The 13,123-nt window shown below is 34.1% G+C and overlaps 1 protein-coding gene across 1 annotated transcript in view; it reads left to right on the top strand.

Annotated features, from left to right (window-relative positions):
• LOC134853558 (uncharacterized) overlaps positions 1-12,557 on the top strand; it is a 31,225-nt gene extending 18,668 nt beyond the window's left edge. Inside the window, exons 2-8 of the mRNA XM_063869558.1 lie at positions 289-930; positions 1,669-1,909; positions 2,580-2,739; positions 3,092-3,231; positions 5,178-5,605; positions 9,004-9,984; positions 11,989-12,557. Coding sequence (XP_063725628.1) covers positions 289-930; positions 1,669-1,909; positions 2,580-2,739; positions 3,092-3,231; positions 5,178-5,605; positions 9,004-9,984; positions 11,989-12,557 — 3,161 coding nt within the window. The remainder of the gene's footprint in view (positions 1-288; positions 931-1,668; positions 1,910-2,579; positions 2,740-3,091; positions 3,232-5,177; positions 5,606-9,003; positions 9,985-11,988) is intronic.
• The last annotated feature ends 566 nt before the right edge of the window (positions 12,558-13,123 follow it).

Here is a 13,123-nt window from a genome sequence, read left to right as displayed (position 1 = left end):
TTTTTCTAACAATCATTTATATTTTAATGAAGCAAACTGTTTTTTTTAGGACTAGCTGCTGATTTTTAACAGGGTTAACTTGTTCTTTCAATGAATTTCAATTATTTTGCTACATCTATGTATTTAATTGGGTAACAAGTTGCAAAAGAAAAGTAAAATCTCATTGTGATCGATTTCTTAATCAAAATTACCACTATTAGTACATTCAATACAAAGCTAAGCGTTTGTAATCATTATATAGCATTTTTTTAAAATATCATTAAATCGCTTCCACGTCTGACCAAAAAGATCTTTGTGAGAGAAGCATCAGAGCATTCATTCAATCCACATGTTTGTACAACATGCGGCTACAAGTGGACTGGCTCTACCTGGGAAACAACAGGATGGTTGCCCTGGAAGCGGGAATGACTAACAACTGGGCAGATCCGACCAGAGCAGTCACTAATAAACTGATCCAAGTTATCCAACAAACTTATCCAGTTCTGAAGTTTGTTTTGGGAATCATTTTCGAATGTTTACCTGAAGAACTCCTGGTTAATGAACACGAAATTGAATCTGAATTTCAAGAATTTGTGAAAACTCAGCTGAAATTTGTTATCTTTTTACCAAATGTTCAAAAAGACAAAGCGATTAAAGTTCTCGAACAAATCAAAATTGACTTTGGAAGCCGCTGTGGTCTCAAAAACAAAAAATCTTCGAAAACAGATCCAAAACTGTTACAACTTTTGGATCAAGTCAGCGATGACATTCTGGAAAATACTTTCATATTAGTTCCGGAGAAACTGGAAAATAGTCACGTTCTTCCAGTATGTTTGTCAGTTGACAAGGATCTAAAGGTGACAGAAACAGGACATGAAGCTTACACATGGCTGTTTTCATCAGGAGCTGCCGAAACCGGGGAAACTGGTACTTCAGTTTACTCGGCAACAGGCAAACATAGACTTTTCATCCTTATCACCCACACCATACTTTAAAATTGATCCATACTCTATCTTTAAGTTGGTTCATATTTTTTGGTTTGATAAGTTCTGAAAAGGAGCGTAATTCAGTCATTTGCATAAAATATAGAAGATCGTGACCACATGCAAGCAATCACTTCGTGGGATTGAAACACTTGTGTCAGTTTAGGTTAAAAAAATCATTTTTTGATGCTACAACTGTGAAAACTGTGAAAAAAGACAACTGTGAAAAATAATTGTTCTTAATCAGGGCCGAAAGTTTTTCATCAGCATTGTAAAGGAAAAACTTAGCATTTCATTTTTTTTGCAATTTCTAAGTGACCAAATGGTAATTCGATTGCTCGAGAAACGCTCAGAGTTCTTATTTTCATTTGACAATAGCACCCTTGCCATTTGCTCTGGATGTAGCACAGAATATTCCGATCGCAATCAATCTGCAAAAAAAAATTAAAAATAGCTGAAACCTTTCTTTTTTCTTTTAAAATTTATTAAGGAAATGCGTTTTAAATTCGGGAGAGGCAGAATTTAGCTTCTCAAAACGTTTTCTGATTGACTTCAAAAAAGTAGTATAGTTTAATCATCTTTTTTAAATTCGTCAATTTTTATATTACAAAAAGTTACACTTGGATTTAGATGATAGTTTGAAAAATTGAGAAATGACTTAGCTTGAACATTTAAAAGATTTGAGAGATAAGGATGGATAATTTAGGTTCGGAAGCCGCCAAAAAGCAGAAATGTTCTCGTTTATTTTCGTACATATCATCTCTATTTGCATTGGCAACCTTGTCCTTACTCGACAATTTTGGACAAGATAAACTTCTTGATGTTGATTGTCGATATCAAGAGCAGTGGAAAAAACTAAAAGAGGGAAAGTTAAAACGGAGAGTGGGGGATTTGAACCTGGTACTAAGTCCGCAACAGCATCGCATCTTGTCTGAAGATTTGCGAAGGTGAGTATGCATTTATGACTTCGACTTCTTGTGTTAAACGAACTGTTACCTGATGAAATTAAACCATTTTTAGATAACCAATTTTCAAGGTTTTTCAACTTCTTCAAAACAATTATATTATATATTATGTTCAGCTGGCCGACATGTTTTTCAGATTTTTTATTAGATCAACTTTTTTTTTAAATTGTGATAGTAATCTCAGAGGCTGAATAGTATGTTCTAACTAGCATGATGCAGTAAATTAATATCATGTAATGTATCTTCCAAACTGTATCAAATGAATTGATGACTTCATGAAAAAAAAAATGTCAAAAAATGTACTCACATAAACTTCAAAACTATATGGTTAATATGCAAAAAACAACTTAACAGTCATCTTAATGTGATACACGCGCAAATCTAGATTTCAAAAAAGATACAAAAAGCTCATCAAACCTTTTATGTAGACCATGCTGATGCCATTTTGCGCCTTTAGAAAAGTTTTAGGGATCCGCCAGATAAAAACGAACAGTACGAAGATTGGAATTCTGTGGGTAGCATACATGGAGGGTACAGGTCGAAGCCTGGTGAAATAGCGAAACCGTCATATTCATGCGGGAGAGAGATCATTTCTTATATTTTAGTCTTCTTCCCATGAAAATGGTTTTATTTTTTCATTGAATCTCACTAGGGTATGTGTGATTGGACAACTTGGCAGTGGAAAGAGTTCAATGCTATTGGCAAAGTTACTACTCTCAGCCAAAGACGACCAAGTAGATCTAATCGTGTTTGCACTTCCGGCCGATAAAAAGCGGGTTCTTTTTGAAAAGTCAAAAAACCAGAAATTGAAAGTTTCAGATGACACTCGGGGTTTTTAGAATATGTTTGTCCATGTAAAAATTACAATTAATTGGAATTTTTTGCGTACATTCCGAAAATTTTTCAGCGCCATTTTTCAGATTAGTCAGAATTGAGGCCAAAAACATTCCCTTACAGTTGTTTTAAGTTAAAATTAAAATAGTTTGTAAGTTAAATGTTCAATTTTTGTTAATTTTTACGCGTTTTTAATAACACGGATAAAATTGGCCCAAAAACTGACTATTGATTTTGATTTATTTTTTATGGACCCAAACAACTTACAAAAAAACTTTGTTTTTGAAAAACTGTGAGTTAAAAACTTTTGAGCTATAAACTTTGAGTTAGACTAGTCAAACAGAACCCTCAAGGTCATTTGCCCAATTCCTGAAAGAATTCAGACAGGAGGAAAAGTTGGAGAAAAAACTGAAAATTGTGGAGTTCAATCGAAACAAAACTGGTCACACGTGTCTGCCAAAACTACTTCTGTAAGTCTATGTTCAATTCTTTTTTTTTGTTGTTACTCGGCGCGAAGCATGAGATTTAAAAAGAAACATTGTCAAAATGAGTAAAAATTGCCCCAAAATTTTCAATTTTTATAAATATTATCAATAGATTATTATGGTGCTAGGTATTTTAGCAGACTGATGTTTCGCTGACTCAAAAAAATAGCAACTCAAAGCCATAAGTTAGAACGTCACATTGGCAAGTAGCGACCGCTTGCTCCAGTGTGATAGTGGGCTTACTTTTAGCTCGAGTGTGTATTTAAGCGCGTAAGCTTGCTAAATCAGACTATTCTGTTTTTGAAGCTGATAATTTTGTTAATTAATTGTGAGATAATTGCTTTAACTAAGTAACAAAAAGTAAATTTCAAACGTTTTCACAGCTACGTGAATCGTCAAGGATTTTACATTAAGCTAATCTAAATGACAACAAGACTACTCATATCAGGGCGAAGCCCTGAAAGTTCCGACTGCCTTTTTAAGGTTTTATGGAGCAGTAATAACATTAAAAAAGTAAATGTAAGAAAAAATAAAATGAAAAAAAAATTTCTAAAATTTAATTTTTCTTGTGAAACTCCCCCCACACGCCGCACAAAGTATAAAAGGATAAATTTCGCTCCTTGTAACAAGTCAATTATGGCAAATAAGCTTCTTTCAACCAATTTGGAACATTTTTAAGACGGATTAACGCGAAATATATCGCGCGTTAATTGTCCAAAATTGGCCAAAATGGCAACCTTTAAACCCCCATAACTTTACGAAAAATGATCACAGGTGAAATATCTTTTCAAATTTGAGCCCAGGACAACAATACCTTTCGAATGATATAAAAGAACTCCGTCAAAAATGGCTACTTAAAAAGTCGAAAATTGTCTGAAGAAAAAAAACCCACCCCGAGCACAAATATTCCGTTACTTTCGTATCGAAAGTCGGAAAAATAAAACATAAATTTTCAAAAGTTAATTCAAACTATTACATAAACAATGGTTCCAAACCATCATGTCAAACAATTAACTAATCACAACTGGTCTATAAGTTGAATTTGATAAAAACAAATTTTAACCTCTTAATTACGCTTGCTTGTCAAAACTGAAAGTTTTCGAATATTCGACTTTCGTTTCTGCTAATTTTTATCGGCTTAGGTAGAAAGGTTTGGTTTCGTTTCAAAAATTTGAAAGCTTTTTGTAAAGTTTCTAGTGGTGCCGTTCGTTTTTTTTCAAGAATTTTTGTCCTTCATTTGTATTTTTTTTTTGCTTTTTTGACAAAAAAAAATGATTTTTTTGAAGTTTGTTTCAATTTTCGATTTTTTCATTTGCTTGTAATCTCAGTCATACTTTTTGTATCGCAAGTGATGCGAAGCTCCGCTTTGCCTCTGTTTATTGTTCTAAATAATATGACTGTTGTTTCTGAGTCACATCTTCGATTTTGTCATGTATTTCATGAATTAAAAGCAGAAAAAACATGTTTTTGGTCAGTTGCGTGCGCAGAAAGTTTTTTAAGTGGAAGGGGCGGTTATTTGAAAAAAATTGAAAATTTTGTCGACCTTTTTTAGGTCGACAAATTTGATTTTCCGAGCTCTCCGAAAATACTATAGAAAATCTATTTTGTCAAAATTTTCCTGCACCGCAGGCAAATTTTAGTAAAAAAAACAAAGCAAATAAGGAAGCACTTCTTAAAATACTTGACCAAAAAAATTGCATTTTTTTCGGCCTGCAAGTTCCTTAGAAAATGTTTGATTTTGGTCAGCCAAAAATAGATCTTGTAACTTCATACCAAAAAGGGGACCCTTTGAAAAAATTTGGCAACCAGAAATAAAAATAGGCGGTCGGCAAGCTACTAGTTTTGGGACTAAATTTTCTAATTTAACTTTTTCATAGACGCTTTGCCCCGATAAAAACAATCTTGTTTATTGTTTTATTATTGCTTTCTAGTGATAGTTTGAACTTCACACGGAGCTCAGTGCTTCTGATCGATGAACTTTACCAGGACGAAACGGGCAGTGGGGGCTTGTTATTTGAAGAGAATCTTTTATTCTATGTGCGGCTCGTTAAGATCTGCTGGATAGCAGTGATAGATCTAGGAGAAGCAGCATCACCGAGGTCTTTTATTTCGCTTCTGCGAAACTTCCACTTGGAGCCTCTGAATGTGTTGTTCCGCAGTGCTCATCATATAAGCGAGCATGCGCATTATGCCGTTCACAGTTTGAAGCCCTTATCGGAAACCAGTGCAAAAGTGATTGGATGTTACTCGTCTTCGCAGCCTCAGTTTATTGTGAATTCCTTTTCTTCTATTGACGATGAAAACGTTCTTAATGAAGAATTTCAAAGAAATGAGTTTAAACGAAAACGTTGGATAATTGGTAAGTGAATTTCTTCTTTTCTTCGTATCTAATCTGTTTTTTTTTTCTTTTTTGGTCTAATTAGTGTCAGTGAACGTAGTGAAGACGATTTATATAGGTCATGTTGATTTCCAGATCATTACAAGCAAAGTTTAGTGTGACTGCCTTTAGATTATTACATTCCAAATTATTACATGTTAAACTTGTGTTTTTATTCAATTTACAGCTTCCGATTTTTTGCCGCTTCTCGCTTTTATTTGCGAAGCTGCAAGTTCGCCTCTGTGCAGAATTTTTATTTTCTTAAACTCAAATGATAATTTTTCAGTTTTATTGTTTTTAAGGCCCCGGAGTGTATTAAATATTTCTTTTCTCTGGCTTATTTTATATTCTGGCTCTTCCTCTGGAGTTCGAACTGTTTCCACAAAAGGAGACCGAGCTTCAGTATTGCTTTTCCGAGTTCTGTCTTCTGACCGTATAAATGAGCTTCTGAGAAAAGATGGCTTTTCATACTTTTGACCACAGTGCGTGCATAGCCAATAGTTCCAATAATTTTCAAAAAAATATCAGTTACAAAAGGTGTTATTTTAGTTTTCATCTATTTCAGAGCTCATTTAGTGGCCTGTTTCCTGCTTTCTTTCAGATCTCGAAAAATTCTCAAAGATTCTCAAAGATTTCTTTTATTTCATGCTACAGATTTTCCGTCGACAATACACGCAAATTTCATAGAAAACTTCTTGAATGTCTGGACATTTGAAACGGCCTACCGTATCGATTATTTTTCACTAACTCCTATTGAATGGTTTTATTGACATTTTTAACATCTACAGGTTCAAGGAACTTGATACCATTGCAATTTAAGTTAGCTGAGAGAAATATTGACATGTGACACAATTTATACACGAAGACGAGACGAAGATGAGCTTCGCAGCATTTGCGATACAACAATTACAGAAATAAAAAATCAAGACTCTCAAAAACTATCAAAAAGTATTTTGAACGTTGTTACCGTCGACGAAAAAACTATGAAAAAAATTAACTTTTTTTTCTTGTTGTAATTCATTAAAAATTTTTAAAGAGTTCCAAGTGAGGTTGAACTTCAGCATTCAAAAAGTAAATTTCGCGACCAAAGTCTTATCGATCTCATAAAAAGAAAGTGTAGGAGAAGATAAAATCAGGAGGAAAGAAACTCTTTAGCAAGTTTCTAGAAAAAAAATATTTAAACCGTAACACGAGTTAAAGCCGACATCCAATCAGCTGAAAATCAACCAAAATGGTTCGGCAAAATATTATTGGAAAAAAGGCATGTACTGCTCAAATAGCATCCACGAAAGCCACATATGTACTCAATCCAAGTTGGTTCACCATTCGGAAACTAAACCGAGAGTTTTATCAAAACCATTAAGCCGAAAAATCATCAGAAAAAAGAGTAAAACCAATATTTTTTAATACATATTTAAAAAAGATAAATTCCCCATTCAATGAGAACAAACACGCACACAAAATTTTTTTTTCGTTCAATAAGTGACCAATAAGTCGATATAAAAAAAGCTGAAACTGATTACGCCAAAAAAGACATGAAAAATTGAAACAAAAGCGAAAATTGGTACCAAGGTTAAAAAAAATTAGATTTGGCCGAATTTTTAAAAAGCTAAAACACTTGAAGCCACTACAAAACTGTTTGCAACTGAAAATTGTTATCAGCAAAAAAAATAAAGATTTTTAGATGTGGCGACTAAGTCGACAAAATATTAGCTGACAAAGAAAAGGCAAGTTGGGCTTGAGCCGAAACTTTAACCGTTTGAGAAAACAGGCCCCAGTCAGACTCAGACCCAGTATTTTTGCCTTCCCAGGCGTATTCGTTACCTCCTGGGCAAGTGTGCAAGAGACAGAAAGAAATTGTATTCATTATGAACCAAGGTACCACCAAGAGTCCAGATACGTCCTGTGAACAAAATTATTTACGGAAAAAAATTAACTGGCCGACTCAAAAACCATTGCTTATCGCAAGGGTAATGATACCAATCGAAACAAAAACATGTCGTTTCCAAATTAAAAGTCCTGATGAATTTGACAATCGTTGCATGTTGATTGCTTGTTTTTTTTGTCATCCAGGCGCGGAGAGCGGGTAAATGTATTTTTATTAAGGGAGACTGAAGAAATCCATGATAAAAGTTGACGAAAATTTTCTAGATGAACAGAAAAACTAACTTTCGATTTACACAATATAACACAATCGTTATTGAGATTGCTTTCTGATTGTGATCGCTTACGTTTTTTTTCTTGTGCTTTTCGTCGTTTATGCCTATTTGAACTAATATATGAATCGATACTGCAAACGTTGAAGTAACTAAATCAATTAATTTTGCTGAAGGTTTGCAATGTTGTAGTGTTGTTACTCCGACATTGAAAATGGGTAGAAACTTTGTATTCTGGTGTTTTTTTTCAGCGCAAAATCAGCTACCACAAATAATCAAGGGAGGGAGTGAATTGAATGATATGTTTTAAAAAAGTTTTTTTGGTCTGGATTCGAACTACTAAATATATTTTTTGAAAAATTTTCCTGGTGTTGAGAAAAATTGGTTTGAAATTTTTGATTTTTCGTCTAATATCGAGGGAGTAAAACGAGCGAGAAGGCTAGCAATTGCTTACTGATGCTTAACTTAAGCCGTCAAAACTTAATCTAAATTGAGTAATATTTTTTGAAGTGTTTTGGCGCCATTTTGTGAATCAAAGCGTTCAAAAAATCAAAAAACTTCTGCAAAAAAAATTGAAAAAAAAAATATTTGAATTTTTTTGGATTGTTTTTGTTTTCTAAAATTTTTGAACACACTTCACATTTTTTTCTAAAATTGTAGTACAACATGCTTATTTTATTTTGATTTTCGAATTGGCTTAATTTTTAGTTTTTTGTTCAGATCTTTTTATATCGCACCACGCAAAAAAAGCGAAAAAAGATGGAAAAATTTTTTTTTGTATTGTTTATAAAACTATGATCGGAATATTCTGTGCTATTTGTACAGTAACTGGCTATCGTTTTTTAATTTCGCGTCCAATTATTTTTTTTTCGGCGGAAAATTTAGTAGATAAAATGAATGCAAACACTTTTTGCTGGTTTTTCAAGTTTAAAAAACTTTTAAAAAAAGGCGAAGGTTAGCTTATGCTCCTTGGTTTTTGTATTTCGGAAAATGAAAGGCTTGGTATTATAAACTGTTCCTTGGTAATAAAAAACATGTTGCTAGAAGCGTGAAAAGAGGTTGAAATAAAAAATTTTTAGCTGTTTAGGTCAAAAATGTCGTCGGATTGTTCACACCAAGGCATACCTATTTATTAATAGTATCACTTTTTTGTCATTCATCGCAGAATAAGCAAACTAGGAGTGCTAAAACTGCCAACTATTTTTATTATAGTCCATTTTTCAGTGTACACCGACATAGCCGATAGAAACCAGTTGTGGCGTAACAAGCTAAAGCAGAGAAGTGATTACTCAGAGAGAAATATGTTCATATTGGACGGCGGACGCCATCAGAAGGATTTTCGCTTCCCCTACACCGGTTGCGAAGCTCTATCAGTATTAGTTATCATGGACGATTGTTGTTGCGAACAAATCGTAGCACCTATAGTCAATGTTGCAATGTCTAGAGCACAGTACGAAGTCTGCGTGTTGTTACATTTGAACTTCAATCATCTTGGTTTCAGTTTCATTCGTCGGAAACCTTTTTACTTGCAACTAATGAAACGCGCGGTGGCCCAGTTAACCGAATCCGATGAAGTATACTTGAATTCGGTCGAAGGTCGGGTTGATTTAGTGATGTCAGTTCTCTCAGCAGTTTACGATTTGAATTCAACACTTTTGAAGCAGCTTTTGTTGATTCTACCTAAATGGTTGAAGCCCGTGATCGCTCTGGACGTATTAAGACAGTGCGTCTTCTGTGTTGGCTTTACCAAATCAGAAGTTAGTGAAATTATAGAACAAGAATTTGGCGAGGATGTTCGGACGATTCTTCTGAAATCAGCTAAAAATTGCACAATTGATAGTATCCGATCAAATGTTTGCAAAGCGTACAACAGTTTGGCTGATGAGTTGATCCTTTTTCTTAATGTTGATGGCGGGAAATTTGCTGACGTGATGAGCCAAGATTTAGAGGAAAGGATCAAAAGTCAAATTGACAGTGTCCGGGTTGAAATCCTGGAGACCCTGGACTCAAGTGAAGGATCGAGATCCCGTGTTGCTGTAAGCGTGAAATCAAATTTGAACAATTTAGATCGTGAACTTTTAAAGATATTAGGACGCAATCACACTCAGGAAATCAGTAGAAGGATTGCTACCTGTGCTGAAATCATTTCCAACTCTGCATTGAAAGGGGGCCGAGAGTTTTATGAGGAACAAATAAAGTTTAATAGTAAGTGATAATTTATAATCAATATAACAAGGTGTCATTTTTAACATTAATGAACGTAGTGAAGACTCTTATATTGGTCTTGCTGATTTAGTTTTTTTTCAGGAAAAAGTCTTAAAATGTACATAAATGTCTCTAATAACTACAGATGTGCAATCATACATTTTGATGCATTTATGAATGCACTTAGGTATATATGCAATTTTTGAGCTCAATTGAGATTAATCTGCTGAAAGTGACTTAAATAGTACTCTCCAAATAGAAAGGTGGAAATGGCACGCAAAAAAAACGTGTACGATTTCTAGTTTCGGAAGTGGAATTTATTTTTAAGATTTCCAGCGGAATAAAAACTTGTTGATCCAGTTTTCTCAAGTTCTCTATGTTAGCAAAAAAAGCCAATCATAACTTGTTTTAGAAATTCAAAGAGCTTAAAGGGCATCTATTTTTTCTTTAAAATTTGAAAGTTGAGATTATTTTCATCAAAATCAATGTTTTTTTTATGTTCACTTGCGTTCATTACTCTTTTTCAATCTTCGATTGGCTATGTTTTTACAAGCAAAGCTTGTGTTATAGTCTGAACTCTCTTTTTTTTGCTATGGAACTTGGGACTGGGTATTGCAAACGGGGACTTTTTTCCGTAAATAGCTTTGGGCACAGAACTCATCTCCTGGATCCTGGACTCATTCATCCACTAGACCTTTGTGTTGTAAAAGAGATTGTTTTTTTTCGGCTGTAAGGACTTGTGCTCAGACACCATCGAGTTTTCTACCGCCTGTCAAGTTCTCCGATGATAATTTTTACATTCTATTGTATTAATTTGTTTTTGGTTTCTAGAGTAAATCGTTTCTTAGTTTTTCTAATAACTTTTTCTATTTTTTCGACCTGTTTTGAAGTTTTTAGACCATTTTTTTGAGTATTGCATCGCAAGTGGTGCAAAACTCACCTTCGTCTCTGCGTAAAATCACTCGCAATGAACGTGGCTCAGACTCATATATAGGTCTGGAAAGTTTTAATTTTTTTCTCGATTTTTTTCAGGAAAAGTCTGAAAATGCTCTTTAAATTTACAGGAAGCATTCATTTATATTAACGCAATTATGAATGGCATAAATGAAATATGGGAGTTTAATTTAATTTCATTTTCTGAAAGTAAAGTTGCGCTCAACAATTACCAAGCGAAAGTGTAAAGGCCACAAAAAACGTGATCGTCGTCTAGTTTTGAAAAAGGAAGTGAATTATCAGATTTCCCAGTGGAATAAAAACTTTATCTATTGGTCCAGTTTTCTCAAATTGCGTTAAGTTTATCAATTCCGAGAGCTGTAAATAATATTTTTTAACTTAGAAATTGTAAAGTTTTTCTTTTTTTTCTACTTTCTTCCGTTCAGTGACAGTCTCCAACTGTCTGTTGACTATGCTCTGAGACGCTCTTTTGGCGCTCTCTCAAGTAACTGGTTTATAAAAGAATTCTCAAATGTAATTATGTAGCTGCAATGACTTCGCTTGGAAACAATTTATTGTTCGGGGACCATTTGAAAAATGGGGAGTAACTTTGAATTCGGGTGTTTTAATTTTTAACTTTTTCGTTTTTGATTTTCCCGCTAAATTATGTACACAGAATCATCAGACTGATTTGAGTGCAATATCATATTAAAGCCAATTCTTCTAATTACACCACGCAGAAAAAAAACGACATTAATTTTGGATTTCTTGAAGACTCGGAACATTTGAGTCTTCAAGACTCAGTAACCAGCTATCTTTGTTGTAATTACGGTAAGTTAATGATACGTGCTCGGCGATTGATATAGAAATCTCCATGATGCCCAAAAAATAACCAAAAAAATTGCATGTCAGTCTCAAGGAGGGAAAAACCGGCAGTTATCATTCAAGAGCTGAACAGATTTTTATGCTTATGTGGGCCATTTATTTACTCACTTTTATTAAATCACAATTTACTCGATGTTCTAATAACATATATTTACTCACTTATTCATAAGATTGTTTGTGTTTCAGACCTTTTACGTGTCATTGTGACAGTGGGAAATGGATCTCTTTTCACCTGGCTAATGAAAATCATAAAGCATGAAAAACTACTGATAGAACAGAGCGGCCAACTACTGTTCTTTGCCTGTTTCAGTGGGTCAATTGAAATGCTGAAACAAGTCATGCATCTGCTGGAGTCTTTTGATTTTTTGAAACAGGAAATGGAACTGACATACGACGAATACGATCACATTTTAGATACATCTGAGAACATTTCGATCAATTTTGAAAATCTATCCGAATTGAAGCCAGGATCTCAAATGTTTAATGAAGCCGCGATGTCTGTCAACTGTTTCGAAGACAATGAAACTTCTGAGTTTCAGTTCCTCAAAGGAGGCGCTGCAGCTGAACAGCATACATTGTTGACCTTGCTTTGCAGTAGGAATTCGGATACCGATTTTGTGCAAATATTATTAGAACGGGGATTTCCTCATGATCGCGTCTCGCATCGATTCAAAGGAAAAACAGCTCTTGATTGGAGTAGGATCTACTGTAACTCAGAACTTGAATCACTGATAATCGAATGGACTGATAGCTAAATTGAAGACTTTTCATGTCTGGTTTAGTGTAAGAAAGCAGCGAGCAGGAGCAGTTGTGCAAATAGAGTGACTATGCCGGCAGCTAAGCTGACCGATAAATAAAAGGACAGCCATGATGTTAAAAAATAGAAAAAGGTTATGGTCACTTTTACATTATAACATGAAATGAGTGCTTCCTTAGTTTTAGCTAAACATTAAGTTATTTTGTTTTCAGAACATTTAAAAAATATACTTACACTTTTTTTGCTCTTGGATTTTCTGGTTCTAATTTTTCTGCTCGAGTATAACTTATCAGTCGTGCTCGAATAGAAAACGCCTGGAAAAAAGTCAATCTCGTATACCTTACGCAAATCCATTGCAAATACGGGCAGTATTTGAGAAATGAAGAGAGTAGTTCTCTATTTTTCTAAGAGTGCTACTGATGAATTTTACTCGAGCGAAAAAAAAAACAATGAAGATAAACTCCAATCATTGCTTTCGAAAAATTTGAACTTCTTCAAAAAAGTTCACTAACTAAGTCAGAGTAAAATGGAAAAAAAGTAGCTGGAAATATCAACAGCTATCTG

The sequence above is a fragment of the Symsagittifera roscoffensis genome, chromosome 8, assembly GCF_963678635.1.
Source record: "Symsagittifera roscoffensis chromosome 8, txSymRosc1.1, whole genome shotgun sequence".
In the NCBI taxonomy this organism is placed as follows: Eukaryota; Metazoa; Xenacoelomorpha; order Acoela; family Convolutidae; genus Symsagittifera; species Symsagittifera roscoffensis.
Note: the sequence above shows the minus strand (reverse complement) of the source record. Positions and strands in the feature narration are given on the sequence as shown.